Below are 13,970 nucleotides of genomic sequence, written 5' to 3'. Positions count from 1 at the left end.
AAAATAAATAAGTACTATAATATAATAAAAGTTTAGTCAAATAACATAAAAAAGACCAGACCCATCGATGCCTGTGAAACCTTTCTCCCTCAAACAGCACGCTAGTGTTACTACTACAGGCTAAACACAGCAACTTATCTGCATGTTCTCACATCATATCGTTCTTGTAAAATAATAATAAGTAAATAAACATCAAATTCACTTAGCTGAGAATGAAACACCACTTACCAGCTGCCACGGTTCTGAAAATACAATTAAAAATGCGCGTGCGGCCTGAATAATTTTCCCGGTCAGGTGAAAGGTCATCATATTGGTCATTTATTAACGACTAAATTATTATTAATAAATTGTAATATTATTATGATTGGGCGTTGGCAGGCATTCACAAAAGGGTATGGTATTACAAAAAAAATTCGAGGAAATTTTGCTTTGACAAAAGGGCACTTTTGGGGCAAAGGAGCAGGTGCTCAAGTGAACCGGTTCTTTCGGACAATTCGATCAAATAAACCATTTGAAAAAAAAAACGGTTCACCGGTTCTTTTGCGCTCGATGTAATGTCATTAGCGATGACTGCCCTTAATTCAAGCCTTCAGTTTACCCGCGCTTAAAACATAAGCACATAATCAGTTCAGAATCAATCACCAAAAGAATCCGTTCGGTTCAGACGAGCTGTGAGTCAGTCTGCTTCACACTGAATTACACATGCGCAGTATCATCAGCTCCTCGGTTCAGAAACGGTTCTCAATGAGCGCTTGAGAACTCCTGACCTGATATTTAGATATACTATTCTTCAATAAATATATTTGTTTGACAGGGAAGCAGTGCGCAAACAGGAATATATATTATTTAAATAAAAAAAAAAACACCCCAGAAAAAAGGGCACTTTCTCTCCAGGAATAAAAAGGGCAGGTGCTCAAGCCCCCTTTGATGTCTATGTGTGCACGTGCCTGCCTTTCACATTATTAGACTGTTTAAATCACTATCTATGGTTTAAATATGTACGTTAAACGTGCTGTTGATATCACTAAACGTAAAAGGCACCACTGCGCCACCTGGTGTCATTAAAGTGCATTAATATAAACTGAGGAGTTTCCCAGAAACCATTGCGGTGAAACAGTATAAAAAGCAAAGCGACGCGTTTGTTCGGTCTCATTCTCCTGCGGCACACAAAGTATAGAGCAGGTAATCTACTGATTTGATTTTTTTTAAAGTAACTTTTGTAATGTGGGGTATTATTTTATATTTTCGATGTTTGTGGCGCAGCTGAAGAAAGGTTTATTCTAATTTTGTTTTAAATTTGTTTTTGTAAGGAGTTTATACGAATTGCGGGCCACGTGTTAAAGGCCTCGAATAAGCTTTAAAATAATTAAACTGCCTTTTCGGCTATGCTTCAAATAAGTTTAAGTGTTAGATTTTAATGCAATTACTACAAAAAAAAAATAATTTAACGCTTAATTCAACTTTATTCCGCGTGGTTTGGAAGCAAGGTATTACCTCATGTTAGCATGCGTGATGATACATGATGTTGGTAGGGACATCTGAGAATACTTGATGAGAACCAACATCTCTGACATGCGTAACTGCTCTGCGTGCAATCTTGCTGTATTTTACGTGCAAAGCCTAAGTTTTCTTTATTTTCCCCACCTCCAGGTCCATTATCCTGAGGACTAATAAACGCGGAGTCAGTTGGTATGTACACCAAGTTTATTAGCCTATTCTTGATGGTTGGTTTTGCTTATGATGACTAAAAACGTATAAGAGTAGTGGACAGGAGTGGTTTCTGAGAATTTTATTTTTTACACTGAAGCATTGTGAGTTTTAATTGAGGTAAATTAAGTTAACGTGTTCCCAATCTAATTTTTTTCTTTTCTTGCAGGAGTCTGGAGTACATCTGGAGCAGCAAGGTATTTTTGTACCCAGGAAGAAGTTCTGTATCTTGAATACTTTGCTTATGATGAATATTTAAAAAAAGAAATAAGAGTAGTGGACAGGAGTAATTTCTGAGAACCCATTTTCTGAGGCATTGTCAGGGTACATTTTAAGACACAGTTGTGGGCTTTTTTTTTTCTAATTTTTTTTTTTTTTTTTTTTTTAATGCTTACAGGAGTGTTGTGAATCTGGAAAGCTGTGTCAAAGGTATATATTGTTTTATGTATGCTTTGCTTTTAATGTGTGTATGATGACCCTATTTGCTACTCTTGAGTTTACTCTGATGAAACTGCAACCACCAAGATACCTTGTCTGATGCACCACACTTAAATAAATACGTGTTGCATGTGTGACCTTTTTGTTAAAATTTTGCCCGTTTTTGATTCTAGGAACAATGTGCAGCACCGTTGAATTGAAAGGTAAGCATTTTAAAGCACATCTAAAGTGCCTCAAGCTGCAGTCAATTACTGTTCATGATGATTGTTTTATAAAACAATGGGAATCTCTCTGAATTAGACTGAAAGACATCGTTGTACTGAAACAGTGTTCATTTAAGACCTTGTCCTCTTTGTCTTGGTTTTGTACTAACCGTTTTTTTTTTTTATTACAGGTGGTTTAAGACATTGGCACAAGAGAGATGAAGATGCCATCAGCTGAGCATGGTATTCATTTTACATTTTTAATACTTGTCTCTCTGTGATGCAAATGATGACCGCATAGTTCAGCAGAAAATCCATGAAGAACACGAAGCATAGTCTTTCGCTCCTATCTGATGCATCACCAGTTTTTGGTTTCTATATTTTTGTAGTTGCTTTTGTCTAACTCTTGCTTCTCTCTCTGTAGTTTGACTTCTGCAGGGGCGCAAGCATGTTTGGTAAGTTTGACACTTTGAAGTTGCTATCGAAGATGAAATGCAAATGATGACTGCATAGTTCAACAGAAATTCATGAAGAACACAAAGCATAGTCTTTCGCTCCTAGCTGATGCATCACTGGTGTTCCACTTCTGTGTTTCGTAGTGGTTTGGTCTTAGTCTTGTGTCTCTTTGCAGCAGGAGTTCTACAGGGGAGCTGGTATGTCTAGCTATGGCAGATTCAGCAGCTGATCTTCAGGGTAAGTCTAGTTAAAGTGACCTGTTACGATTACCAAAAGTGGTCTCAAACTGATGAGTACGAATCAGGTCTCTGATCTTTTTGAGGACAATGTAGAAAATCTTCTGATTTAAGACCACGTAGTTGTGCACTAACGCGCTTTAAAATCAGAATTGAGTTTAATGGGGTTTTTGTCTCCTAGGCTTGATGACCAGCATGGTTTGCTGATGACAGTCACCGTAAGCCTTTTACTCTTTGTAAATGCTAATCTGTAGCTCTGACCATTTGTGTGTGGGGGATTCATTTATTTTTATTTTTTTTAGGGAGCTCAATATCATCCCAGATGGCTCAGACATGGCAGTCGAAGGAAGGTATGATCGTAACCAATTTTCTTCAGTATTTCTTGCAACCTGTGATGACACGATTCTGCCAAATGAATCTGCTGATTATATCCTTATACCGTTCCTTACATCTGAGGTTGACTTTGACTACACTTTAACCTTTTGTTTGCACTTGTGCTCTTCTAAAATTATGTCCTTGTTTCTTGCAGAATAAGTGGCTGGCACCAGACTCTTCAGAACGGTTTCAAATCTACCCCCCCCCCCCCCCCCCTTTTTTTTTAAGTCCCTCTTTTAAGCAGTTATTTCAAATGGGTTATCTACCTGTTGCGATTTTATGTAAAGTGTCATTACTTCAATAAAATAGTAAAAAAAACAAAGGTCTGTTTAAAGTGTATGATTGTGTGGGTTGGTTTGATTTACATGGTTGACGATTTAAACTGAACAATCAGGTATTTGGTAGCATGCAGCTTGTCTTGATTTACACAGTGCTGACTTGCTAAACCCAAGCTATGCAAGCCAGATTCTTTACACATTATTTTATGCTCAATGGAGTAAAACCACAGTTTTATCTAAACCTTCAAGGCTTTCCTTATGGCTGTCACTGCCCTGCAGGTTTACCAAAAGCAATTGTCGGAAATGGATTTCATGAACCTTAATGTGCTCAGTATTTGGAATGGCAACTTTACCTTTAAATCTTAGCATTAACAATGATTTTTGAGCGATTTGGCGCTGACGATATCTGACATGGAAATTAGACCCAGCAAACTCCATGGGTAACAAACCTCTCATCACGTTCTCAAACCACTACGATTGGTCCAATCTGCTTAGCGCTGAGAAAATTTGCTGTTCCCACGTGACGGCCTGCTACTTCATATTCATGAAGTTAAACCTGACTAATGACGCGGATTGGTTTTACTATTTGAGTAGTGTTTGTTTGATGGTCACCGGTTTGAAAGAAATTGCAGAATCTCTTCCAAGCACCGCCCATTTTGTATCCAATGAAGACTGACGTGTTTCAGCTCTGAGCGTTGAGCGCAGATGCGGCCTGGAGTCAGAGGCTCGGATCTGTGTGTATGAATGGACGCTACAGTTGCATTTAATAGCTCAATGTTACGGTCTTTGCGAAAGCTATATTTCCGTGGGCACAGATGTTTTCACTCGTAATCTTGCTCTCATTCCTGGCTATTTCGGCTGATGCGGATTTATTTCAATTCGACAGCATTTCAAATGTTTCTTCCTATTATTTCAATTACATCTATTGCAATATTTGGGAAGGGGATTGTCAACCACATCAGGATGATGCAACCCAAGAAGGTAAAGAGATAATACTATATATAATAAAGGTATATTTTCATATATGCTATGGTCAAATGTTTATATAAATATACAAAGCATATATATATATATATCTCATACAATTTAAGATTACTTGAATAACCAACGTGTCATGCGTTGTTTTTTCTGCGTTTAGAAATTTTCTAACAATACTGATCACAATAATGTATTATGTAAATATAATGTATGAATATATTAGATATGGGTAGTAAAAAAATGCATTTTAAGTTAATTTGGATAAACTTTTCCCAGTATCTGTTTAAAGAGTGGCAGTATTTGTAATGGTTGTAATTGAACTCACTGCAGGCTTATATAACACACTCTCTTCTCAGTGCCTACAGGGGACATTTGGTCAGGGCTTTCCCAGTACTACACTGGCATGCTGACTGCATGGTACTGCAGCTTGGGTCAGTGCTGTGATTCAGGAGACTGTAGGATTACGAATAACATCACAGGTGGAGCTATTAACATCATGCATGCATTATTGTATACAAATATTCAGGTTTTTACAATTGTTGAAATTATAGAAATATCAAAAATTCAAACAAACAGTTTGGGAGGTTCTGAACATGTATTGAAAGGGATTTCTGCATCAATGCATATTTCAGGATTGGAAAAAGATCTACAGATGAAGCTTCATGGGCAACACCTGGTCCAGTCTGTGGTTCTGAAAGCCATTCAGGGATTCATCAAAAACCCTGAGTCCAACAAACCACTGACTCTGTCCTTTCATGGCTGGTCTGGGACAGGCAAGAACTTTGTGGCCCGGATAGTAGCGGACAATCTCTACCGGGATGGTATAAAGAGTGAATGTGTGCGTTTGTTCATTGCCCCATTCCACTTCCCTCACGCGAGACTGGTGGACGTGTACAAGGTGAGCAAAGGTTTCACAGGAACACAGCTGCCCGGGTCATTCGATCCGATTCAGAAGTTGATTGTTGATTTAGTTCACCTTTTACAAACAAATGAATAGTATTTGGTTGCATTATAATGTCACACATTAGTATAAATATTTGCTACTTATACTATAATTCATCTGCTTGGATATATTTAACTTGAAAAAATTAAATGCAATGCATTTCACATAGGCAGGGGTCCAATACAATCACTTTTTTTGGGCTTCTGGGGAACATTTATTGGATTACTGCCATTAGGCCTCAAAGCTGTTGTACAATTGTATGATTATGCAATTCAACCTTGATACACTTGGACAGTTTAGTTAGAAAAACAGATTTTTTTAATTGCAGTCCAAATTCTGAAATATTCACGTACATGTTAGTGGGTCTTGGATCTTACTTGTGTTTTTATTATTGTGTGTGTGTGTGTTTGCGAACAGGGCCAGCTAAGAGAAGCCATTCGAGACATGGTTCTGCGATGCTCACAGACTCTCTTTATCTTTGATGAGGCAGAAAAGCTTCATCCGGGACTCATTGATGTCATAAAGCCCTACATGGACCACTATGATAATGTGGATGGGGTCAGCTATAGAAGAGCCATATTTCTGTTTCTAAGGTTGTTGTGTTCTTTACAGATGCAAAATCTCAAAAATGTCATTTGTTTCTGTGATCCAATTAAAAATCTAATGTCCGTTTCCTTAATGTCATGCTTTAGTAATATCGGTGGTGGTGCTATCAGTGAGGTGGCACTTGATTTCTGGCACTCGGGACAGAATAGAGAAGATATCGGCATGGAAGACTTGGAACATCTTCTGCATGCTGAAGCCATGGAAGCAGAAGGTAACTAGAGTCAAACACATCGTAACAGAACTAATAAATGGAATTGCTAAACATATGACAAATCTCATAGATGATGCATATTTTAATTCATAAATACAAGTCTGTGATTTTTTTTTTTTTTTTTTTTTTTTATGAAAAACTGTTATGATTCCTATTGCTTAATTACTTTTAACCTTTGCAGGAGGTTTTGCGCAGAGTGAGCTGATGTCAGGCCATCTGATTGACTTTTTTGTACCATTCTTGCCGCTGGAGTACCGGCATGTGAAACTGTGTTCACGTGATGCATATGCAGCTCGTGGCCTTCAGCCGGATGAGAGGACTCTGGATGAAGTGGCCAAAGCCATGCTGTACGTTCCTAAGGAGGAGAAACTTTTCTCTGCACCGGGCTGCAAATCCATTCCTCAAAGGATCAACTTCTTTTTGCCATGACAAAGAGCATCATAATATCACTGACATTAAATAAACACAGAGTACACTTGAATGAAGCAGAAATGACTGCTGCCATCTGAAATGCAAATTATACAACACTGACAATGCAGAAAAAAAAACTTTATATGTAATGTTTCAACTCTATATAGGATAAGGAGAGAGGGAGTTTGCTTATAGTAAATAATATTTTTAAGAATTCTTTATCTGTATCTTATCTACTTCTCCAAAGCAATTTTACAGTTTACATGCATTGATATGAACTTAAGCTGAACCTAACCTCTTTAAAAAAATTAAGACTGCATTTATACTAATGCACTTACAGTGGAAGCCTCTTTGTCAAACAAACCATGTTTAAGTTTTTTTTTTTTTTTTTTTTTTCAGTTACATGGAAATTGCTGTTTGCAAACTTTTTGTACTTGCATACTATGTATTTCTGAGCAAAACAGGATGTTCAATAGAAAAAAATATTGAGTGGATGTGCTAGGCTTTTCATGGAAGTATATTATTGTCAAATGCGTTTTTAAAAGACCATTTGAAATGGTTTTTCTTTGGTAATCGACCGTATGCCACTAAGTTTTTTTAACCTGAAATATTTCTTTTAGTTGCTGTTTAAGACCTTTTTATGTTTTTGGCATATTTCAGTCACCATTTTTTGCATTAAATATCATATTTATTCCATATAGACTTATGGAATAATTTTACAAATCTCATTTATGTATTGTATATCTTTTTGGTGTCATGTATATTTAAATGTTTCAACCTCTTCAAAACTAGGGTTTTTTGTTCATTGATATTTCCGTTTTGAACATTCTGATATGAAAAAGTTAAAGTGAGTCAGTTTTTGGTGAAGAAATCATACTGAAATGATCATTTATATGTAGGCAGAAAAATAGTTCGAGAGTGTAAGTTACAGTGTAACTTACTTCGCAGTCTATGGGACAGTCTCAAGCCTCCCGGTTTTCATCCAAAATATTTTAATTGTGTTCCAAAGATGAACAAATCTTTGAAGTGTTTGGAACCACATGGGGGAAAGTGATTAATGACAAAATTTTCATTTTGGGGTGGAGTATCCCTTTAAATTCTACATTTCCTTTTCCCTTTGATAACACAAAAACCAGTGTGAAATGGCATTGTTGTCTAATGTAAGAGATAAATAAAAGATAATGTGTCAAGTTCTTGAAACTCTTGACTTAATATCTCTATAAGATTTTGCAAACCACTAAACCACATGCTTGGTTTAATAAAATGCAGTGGAAAGAAAACCCTATTACATTAACAAGATGTTGTTTTTGAATAACTTTACAACTAAAATATCCGTGAAAAGCACATTATTATGTTCATAAGAGCACGATCTTACATGCTAACTCGTGAACGAATATTCTTTCGGATATGGTCGGTTCTCTTTAAAGAACGTGCTGAACCTGTTTACAAGATGATCTGAACGAATAATTCGCGAATCGAACCGAACAATTCGTTCTCTAATCGAGTGGAAACAGTTTTCGACTGAAAAATTTACTCGATGAGCCAAACACAGCTTCAAATTTCAAGAAAAATCACAACTGAAACTGTTGGAAATACATTCACAACTTGACTGCACGACCATTTAATTAACATATATATGAAAGAGACTTGGTTGTAAGCATTTTCTTAAAACGAGAAAAAAACAGTAACGCCATAACAGGTTTTATAATCTGCAAAACAGTAATACATACAACAGACTGCCTGATGTCAGGAACCACGCAAGAACGTAATGGAACCACTGAATCAGTTTTCCGATCCGGTTCATTGAACCGATTCGTGGAAATGAGTCTTCTCATCACTAGTGTTCAAGTGTTTGGCAAACGCGTGGTCAGCTGGCATTGGGTAGAAAGGATCTTCCAAAGCATTCCGCTAATGATCTGATTGGCTGACCGGTGTGACGCTGTCGTCTCCAGCTGCCGTCCAATCAGAGCCAGCCATCTGTTCCCAGTCTAGAGGCGAGACCGAGCGAAAGAACAGCTCACGGTGATTTCTGCAGGCATGTGAAGATCCAAACAGAGCTTATTATATACATATCCAAGCCTCGTATTTCTTATTAAATCGTTTCCTTTATATTTTACTTGTATATCTCTTTAAAAAGAGTATACATTTTTACTGCAAAGATGACAGCGTTATCGCTACTGTTTGTGGCCGTGTCCATCACTTTAGTAACTGCAGAATCATCTGTTTATTTCCGAGAGCAATTTGAAGACGGAGGTAAGTTTGAAGCATTTGTGTTTTTATGCTTTTTGAATACTATCTGTGCTTTCTGTGACTTTCGAGCATGTGATGGAGTCACTATATGCCATTTTAATGGCTTGCAAACAACATGGTTATATGAATTTAATAATAATAGTAATAATAATAATAATAATCATTTTAAATCTTAGTCTTGGTTTAGATAGTGTTATCTTATAACAAATATTCTAGGCAGAACGGATGAATAATGATCAGTGGAGCAAACGTCCTTGATTTGATTTGATCTTTCTCATAATTATGCATATATGCACGCTAATAATAAAGCTTTTAATTTAATATTCATGTCACACATGCACATTTCAGACACCTGGAGGAGCCGATGGGTGGAATCCAAGCATAAATCAGACTATGGGAAGTTTGTCCTCTCTGCAGGCAAATTTTATGGCGATGCCGAGAAAGATAAGGGTGAGTGTTGTTTTGTTTTTTGTTTTTTATTACAGGCACCAGATAATTGACACCAGTTTGTTTGAATTTGTGGCTTCCTCCGATTTGCATTATTTTATGATCTGAATAATACTCTAGGGGAGGGGCTAATGTCTGTGACGTAATTCCCTCTGCTCTACCGAGCTGCAGGCATGTAACACCATCTGATATTTATTGTTTCAAAACATTGCAAAACCACGTGTACTGTAGGACCCAGTTACCCTGGCACAGACTAAATTTAGTCCCATTTTCGTCTATGTGCTTCGCTGAGGTTGAGGAATTTAGTATGCTTTGAAGACTAATTGTGAAATCAAAATTATAAATGCATGTTATTAAAATATAAATTAAGGCTGTATGTATTTCATTTACTTCGTTGATTTGATTTTTTTCGAATTAAAAAAAGGACCAAAAATGATTTGATATTTAAAAATTTCTAGTTTAATCATAAAATAGTTCTTGTTTAAACCTAAAACTATAGCATATTACATATAGAAAGCTTTTTTTTATGAGAACAGTAACATTAAAGAGAATATTTATGATGGAAAAGTGTGTCATGAATGTGTTTATATGACAGAACGCGTTCTGTCTACACTGTTCTTAACATTTAATATTTATCTTTGTTGCACGTTATTTGGAGGACAGTGTTGGGCAGAATCTGAAATAACTGTTTTAATTAAAATTATTCTATTTTTTAATAAATAATGAATGTTTAATTTTATATATATATATATATATATATAAGTTACTCATTTCTCACTGTGAACTTGCAGGTCTTCAGAGCAGTCAGGATGCTCATTTCTATGCACTGTCATCCCGCTTTGATGATTTCAGCAACAAGGATCAGCCCCTCGTGATCCAGTTCAGTGTAAAGCACGAGCAGAGCATTGATTGTGGTGGAGGCTACATCAAACTTTTCCCATCAGACCTCAAACAGGAAGAAATGCATGGAGACTCCACATATAATATCATGTTTGGTGATTATCTTCATAACAACTTTATTGATGAATATTTTAAACACTGAGTGCTTTCGGTCACACAAGATGATTTAACTTGTTTTGCCTCTTCCAGGTCCTGACATCTGTGGTCCTGGTACCAAGAAAGTACATGTAATTTTCAACTACAAAGGCAAAAATCATTTGATCAACAAAGACATTAGATGCAAGGTAATCTATTGTTCATGTATTTCGTTTTTTGTCCCATACTGCTCCATGGCATCAGTCCCCCAAGCTCATATACCATGTGTTTTATCATCCAGGATGATGAATACACCCACCTGTACACATTAATTGTCAATCCTGACAACACTTATGAAGTCAAGATTGATAACAAGAAGGTAGAGTCTGGTTCTTTGGAAGAAGACTGGGACTTCCTGCCTCCCAAAAAGATCAAAGATCCTGAAGCGAAAAGGCCTGAGGACTGGGACGAGAGGGAGAAGATCGATGACCCTGATGACAAGAAACCAGAGGTAAGGACAGTGTCCTTGCCGTTTGTCCACAAACCAAACAGATTCTTCCTCTTGTTTGTCACAAAACAGATTCACTTTAAGCCACTATTTAGGGTAAATATGCACAGATCACCAAATAAATTAGTGCATGTCTTGGATTACCTGTATCTTAACAACAGCCGTTCCGATATGAAGTATAAAATGATATATTCCTTGCTAATATCATCTTTGTCTGTATGTTTCTGTAGGACTGGGACAAACCCGAGAACATCCCTGATCCTGATGCCAAGAAGCCTGATGACTGGGACGATGAGATGGATGGGGAGTGGGAGCCGCCCATGGTCACCAATCCAGAATACAAGGTATTATTGTTTCTTCAGTCATGGTTTCTGTAACCGAAGTAGAGACAGATATTTTTTTCCATATTGCGATGTGCATCTGAGTAAAACGGATTATAGAATAATAAAATGTATGGCAGGGTCTTGGTTCTGTCCATCGCTTGTTAATTGGATGGGGGCGGTGAGCTTGAGGTTGATTTAAAAGAAAGCGCGGCTTTATGATTGGGGAAGCCATATAGGCTACATGGATAAATTATTCACAATAAAATCAATAACATCCATTTAGTAGATTGGTAGGGTGAATTTCCATTTCACGCCTGCCTTAATAGTGAAAAAAGATGCAGATTATGCCTAAAAACATTATTTTTGTCACAATGAATACTGGGTTTGTTTGCAAAAATGTAATTTTGAATCTTTTCAAGGGTGAGTGGAAACCCCGCCAGATTGACAATCCTGCTTTCAAGGGGAAATGGGTCCACCCTGAGATTGATAACCCAGAGTACACCGCTGACAATGAAATCTATAAATACGATAGCATCGGAGTGATTGGACTGGACTTGTGGCAGGTAGCAATTTGCTTTGTGTCTCAAACACAATTACAGTTTTCAGATATTTAATACTGTTTATTGATTCATTCTAAACCACCTTTCCTTGTATTTTATGTTTTAGGTGAAATCTGGCACAATTTTTGACAACTTTCTGATTACTAATGACCCTAAGCTGGCAGAAGAGGTTGGCAATGAGACTTGGGGTGCCACAAAGGTATGATTCTTCAATTATAATCATAAATAATTTTTCACTTAATGGTAGTTTGGAATAGAAATTTCTCATTTGAATGTGCTGTTTATGTTTCTCTCAGGATGCTGAGAAGAAGATGAAGGAAGGTCAAGAGGAGGAAGAGAGAAAGAAGCGTGAGGAAGAGGAAAAGACAAGAAAGGAGGAGTCAAAGGATGAAGAGGAAGAAGAAAATAAGGAAGAGGAGGAGGAGGAAGAAGAGGAGGAGGAGGAAGAAGAGGAGGAGGAGGAGGAAGAGGAGGAAACAGACTCTAAACTCAAAGATGAGTTGTAGATTTCAACAGGAACTTGTGAAGAAATGCCCCATGACTAATGGGGTACAAGGCAGAGAACTGGACTAATGCTGGACATTCCTTGTTGTTGTCTGTCGGATGATTCCGGCAGGATTTATTTTTTGTCTCATTCCACCACTACAAACCTATTTATAGATTAGGTTTTTTTTTTTCATAATTTTAATTTGCATGATGTCAAGCAAAGTTCCAAGCATTTTCAATCGGGCATGGTGGAAGGCAGCCAACATAAAAAAATTACACATCCACATCTGTAGTGTGAGATATGATCCATAAAAATTCAATGCTCTTCTTTACAAAATATCCTGTTTGCTAAGCAATTCTGTGACATGAACTTGAATCATAACAGCCATCAACTGGTAGCTAGGATACACTAGAATATTTACCTCAAAAAAACATTTATTATCTATTTTGTTGATAATATGGAGCAAATTTGAGGTACTTTTGCCGCCATTTTGTTTCATTTCGCATCTGTTATGGAATATGTTGAGTTGTTTAGATAGACCTCATCACATCTGCAGCATTTTGACTTGACACAGTTTTGTGTGTGTGTGTGTGTGTGTGTGTGTATTGGGTTTGAGAGAGAGTCCTCACTTTATTGCATGTTTTATCTTAACCCAAACCTCAAATTCATAACCTTTTACTCGCTCTTAATATCAGTCTATCAGTGACCAAGTTAAAATCTAGGTCGTGTACTTTCCTAAACACTCGGTGGATCTCACAAGCTGATTCAAATTCAGATAATTCTGACTCGCCTGGTTTCTCAAGAGTTATAACGAATAATTTCCATGTCTGACTGAATATTTGGGGAAGGTGAATTACTATCAACAATATTTTTTACTGAGTAGCTGCAAAACTCTTTGAGTGTGTGTTTGTTTGCTTTGGTTGTTTTCATTAACTCCATTACTGATTTATTGAATTTGGCAAAAATGGTAATCAGCCCCATGCTGAACCTCTGGAGTGAGGAAAAATGGAAAGCTTGTGAGATTCCAAGGGTGTTAACGAGGAAAGCTCCGTAGCGACTCTAGTAACACTTCTGCTCTCCAACAGAGATTACACAGCCATTGTGAATATTGCACTGCTGTACTGCTTCAGATACTTCTCCCAGCAAAATAGATTGTGACCTTTTTTTTTTTTAAAGATATATTTTGTACTTTTTGTGTTTGAAGGATGTTCCTTGACATTAAAGCTCTAGTATGAAAGTTGTTGTCCAATAATAAAACTACAAAAGCTTTATATACTCAAGTTTCTCTTGACTGTAGTTTTTGAACACATAAAATAAATTATTATAAATTAATTACTTAAAAAAAATATGAATATAATAAACGCATTCACTTAATTTCACAGCAAATGTGCACTTTTTGACTTTGTAGAATATTGCTTTTAGGTGACGAGTAAAATATGTCTGAAGTTAAAATTAAATGATGTGTGAGCTTTTTTATTATTATTTTTTATTTTACATTTTTCGTAGTAAATAAGCTGTTTTGTCAAGTGTAGGGGGACTGGAAGTGACACTTAAAGTTAACACTGACAAGTTATCAAT

General features: G+C 36.7%; 2 protein-coding genes and 7 non-coding genes across 10 annotated transcripts; all 9 read left to right on the top strand.

Moving 5' to 3' along the window:
* The first annotated feature begins 1,503 nt into the window (after nucleotides 1–1,503).
* Nucleotides 1,504–1,576, top strand: LOC127964277 (small nucleolar RNA SNORD74). The gene has a single exon (XR_008155017.1). It is a non-coding gene; the product is annotated as a small nucleolar RNA SNORD74 (small nucleolar RNA).
* A 156-nt stretch (nucleotides 1,577–1,732) lies between these two features.
* LOC127964282 (small nucleolar RNA SNORD75) lies at nucleotides 1,733–1,809 on the top strand. The gene has a single exon (XR_008155022.1). It is a non-coding gene; the product is annotated as a small nucleolar RNA SNORD75 (small nucleolar RNA).
* Nucleotides 1,810–1,946: 137 nt separating this feature from the next.
* LOC127964281 (small nucleolar RNA SNORD75) lies at nucleotides 1,947–2,023 on the top strand. The gene has a single exon (XR_008155021.1). It is a non-coding gene; the product is annotated as a small nucleolar RNA SNORD75 (small nucleolar RNA).
* A 371-nt stretch (nucleotides 2,024–2,394) lies between these two features.
* Nucleotides 2,395–2,475, top strand: LOC127964274 (small nucleolar RNA SNORD79). Its single transcript, XR_008155015.1, has one exon. It is a non-coding gene; the product is annotated as a small nucleolar RNA SNORD79 (small nucleolar RNA).
* A 150-nt stretch (nucleotides 2,476–2,625) lies between these two features.
* Nucleotides 2,626–2,710, top strand: LOC127964280 (small nucleolar RNA snR60/Z15/Z230/Z193/J17). Its single transcript, XR_008155020.1, has one exon. It is a non-coding gene; the product is annotated as a small nucleolar RNA snR60/Z15/Z230/Z193/J17 (small nucleolar RNA).
* Nucleotides 2,711–2,837: 127 nt separating this feature from the next.
* LOC127964279 (small nucleolar RNA snR60/Z15/Z230/Z193/J17) lies at nucleotides 2,838–2,921 on the top strand. Its single transcript, XR_008155019.1, has one exon. It is a non-coding gene; the product is annotated as a small nucleolar RNA snR60/Z15/Z230/Z193/J17 (small nucleolar RNA).
* Nucleotides 2,922–3,426: 505 nt separating this feature from the next.
* On the top strand, nucleotides 3,427–3,499 carry LOC127964275 (small nucleolar RNA SNORD47). The gene has a single exon (XR_008155016.1). It is a non-coding gene; the product is annotated as a small nucleolar RNA SNORD47 (small nucleolar RNA).
* Nucleotides 3,500–4,352: 853 nt separating this feature from the next.
* On the top strand, nucleotides 4,353–8,035 carry LOC127964184 (torsin-1A-like). 2 transcript variants are annotated; one of them, XM_052564332.1, is made up of 6 exons: nucleotides 4,356–4,674; nucleotides 5,028–5,150; nucleotides 5,304–5,569; nucleotides 6,032–6,207; nucleotides 6,307–6,431; nucleotides 6,613–8,035. In XM_052564332.1, exons 1-6 carry the CDS (start codon nucleotides 4,509–4,511, stop codon nucleotides 6,858–6,860), a joined length of 1,104 nt encoding a protein of 367 aa, XP_052420292.1. In that variant the 5' UTR covers nucleotides 4,356–4,508; the 3' UTR covers nucleotides 6,861–8,035. The 2 variants fall into 2 exon arrangements, with proteins under 2 accessions (XP_052420291.1, XP_052420292.1); XM_052564331.1 differs by having other exon boundaries at nucleotides 4,353–4,674; nucleotides 6,032–6,431.
* Nucleotides 8,036–8,819: 784 nt separating this feature from the next.
* Nucleotides 8,820–13,667, top strand: calr (calreticulin). Its single transcript, XM_052564029.1, has 9 exons — nucleotides 8,820–9,095; nucleotides 9,441–9,542; nucleotides 10,331–10,534; nucleotides 10,629–10,723; nucleotides 10,816–11,025; nucleotides 11,253–11,366; nucleotides 11,765–11,908; nucleotides 12,012–12,104; nucleotides 12,202–13,667. Exons 1-9 carry the CDS (start codon nucleotides 9,002–9,004, stop codon nucleotides 12,409–12,411), a joined length of 1,266 nt encoding a protein of 421 aa, XP_052419989.1. The 5' UTR covers nucleotides 8,820–9,001; the 3' UTR covers nucleotides 12,412–13,667.
* Nucleotides 13,668–13,970: the final 303 nt, after the last annotated feature.

This window comes from Carassius gibelio, chromosome B8 (genome assembly GCF_023724105.1).
Source record: "Carassius gibelio isolate Cgi1373 ecotype wild population from Czech Republic chromosome B8, carGib1.2-hapl.c, whole genome shotgun sequence".
NCBI classification, from domain to species: domain Eukaryota; kingdom Metazoa; phylum Chordata; class Actinopteri; order Cypriniformes; family Cyprinidae; genus Carassius; species Carassius gibelio.
This window is presented reverse-complemented; position numbering and strand designations above follow the sequence as displayed.

Coding starts and splice junctions, on each gene's coding strand:
- LOC127964184 (XM_052564331.1), top strand. CDS start 4,509: ATGTTTTCACTCGTAATCTTGCTCTCATTCCTGGCTATTTCGGCTGAT. Junction 5,151..5,303: donor GATTACGAATAACATCACAG/GTGGAGCTATTA, acceptor TGCATATTTCAG/GATTGGAAAAAGATCTACAG. Junction 5,570..6,031: donor GACTGGTGGACGTGTACAAG/GTGAGCAAAGGT, acceptor GTTTGCGAACAG/GGCCAGCTAAGAGAAGCCAT.
- calr (XM_052564029.1), top strand. CDS start 9,002: ATGACAGCGTTATCGCTACTGTTTGTGGCCGTGTCCATCACTTTAGTA. Junction 9,096..9,440: donor AGAGCAATTTGAAGACGGAG/GTAAGTTTGAAG, acceptor TGCACATTTCAG/ACACCTGGAGGAGCCGATGG. Junction 9,543..10,330: donor CGATGCCGAGAAAGATAAGG/GTGAGTGTTGTT, acceptor GTGAACTTGCAG/GTCTTCAGAGCAGTCAGGAT.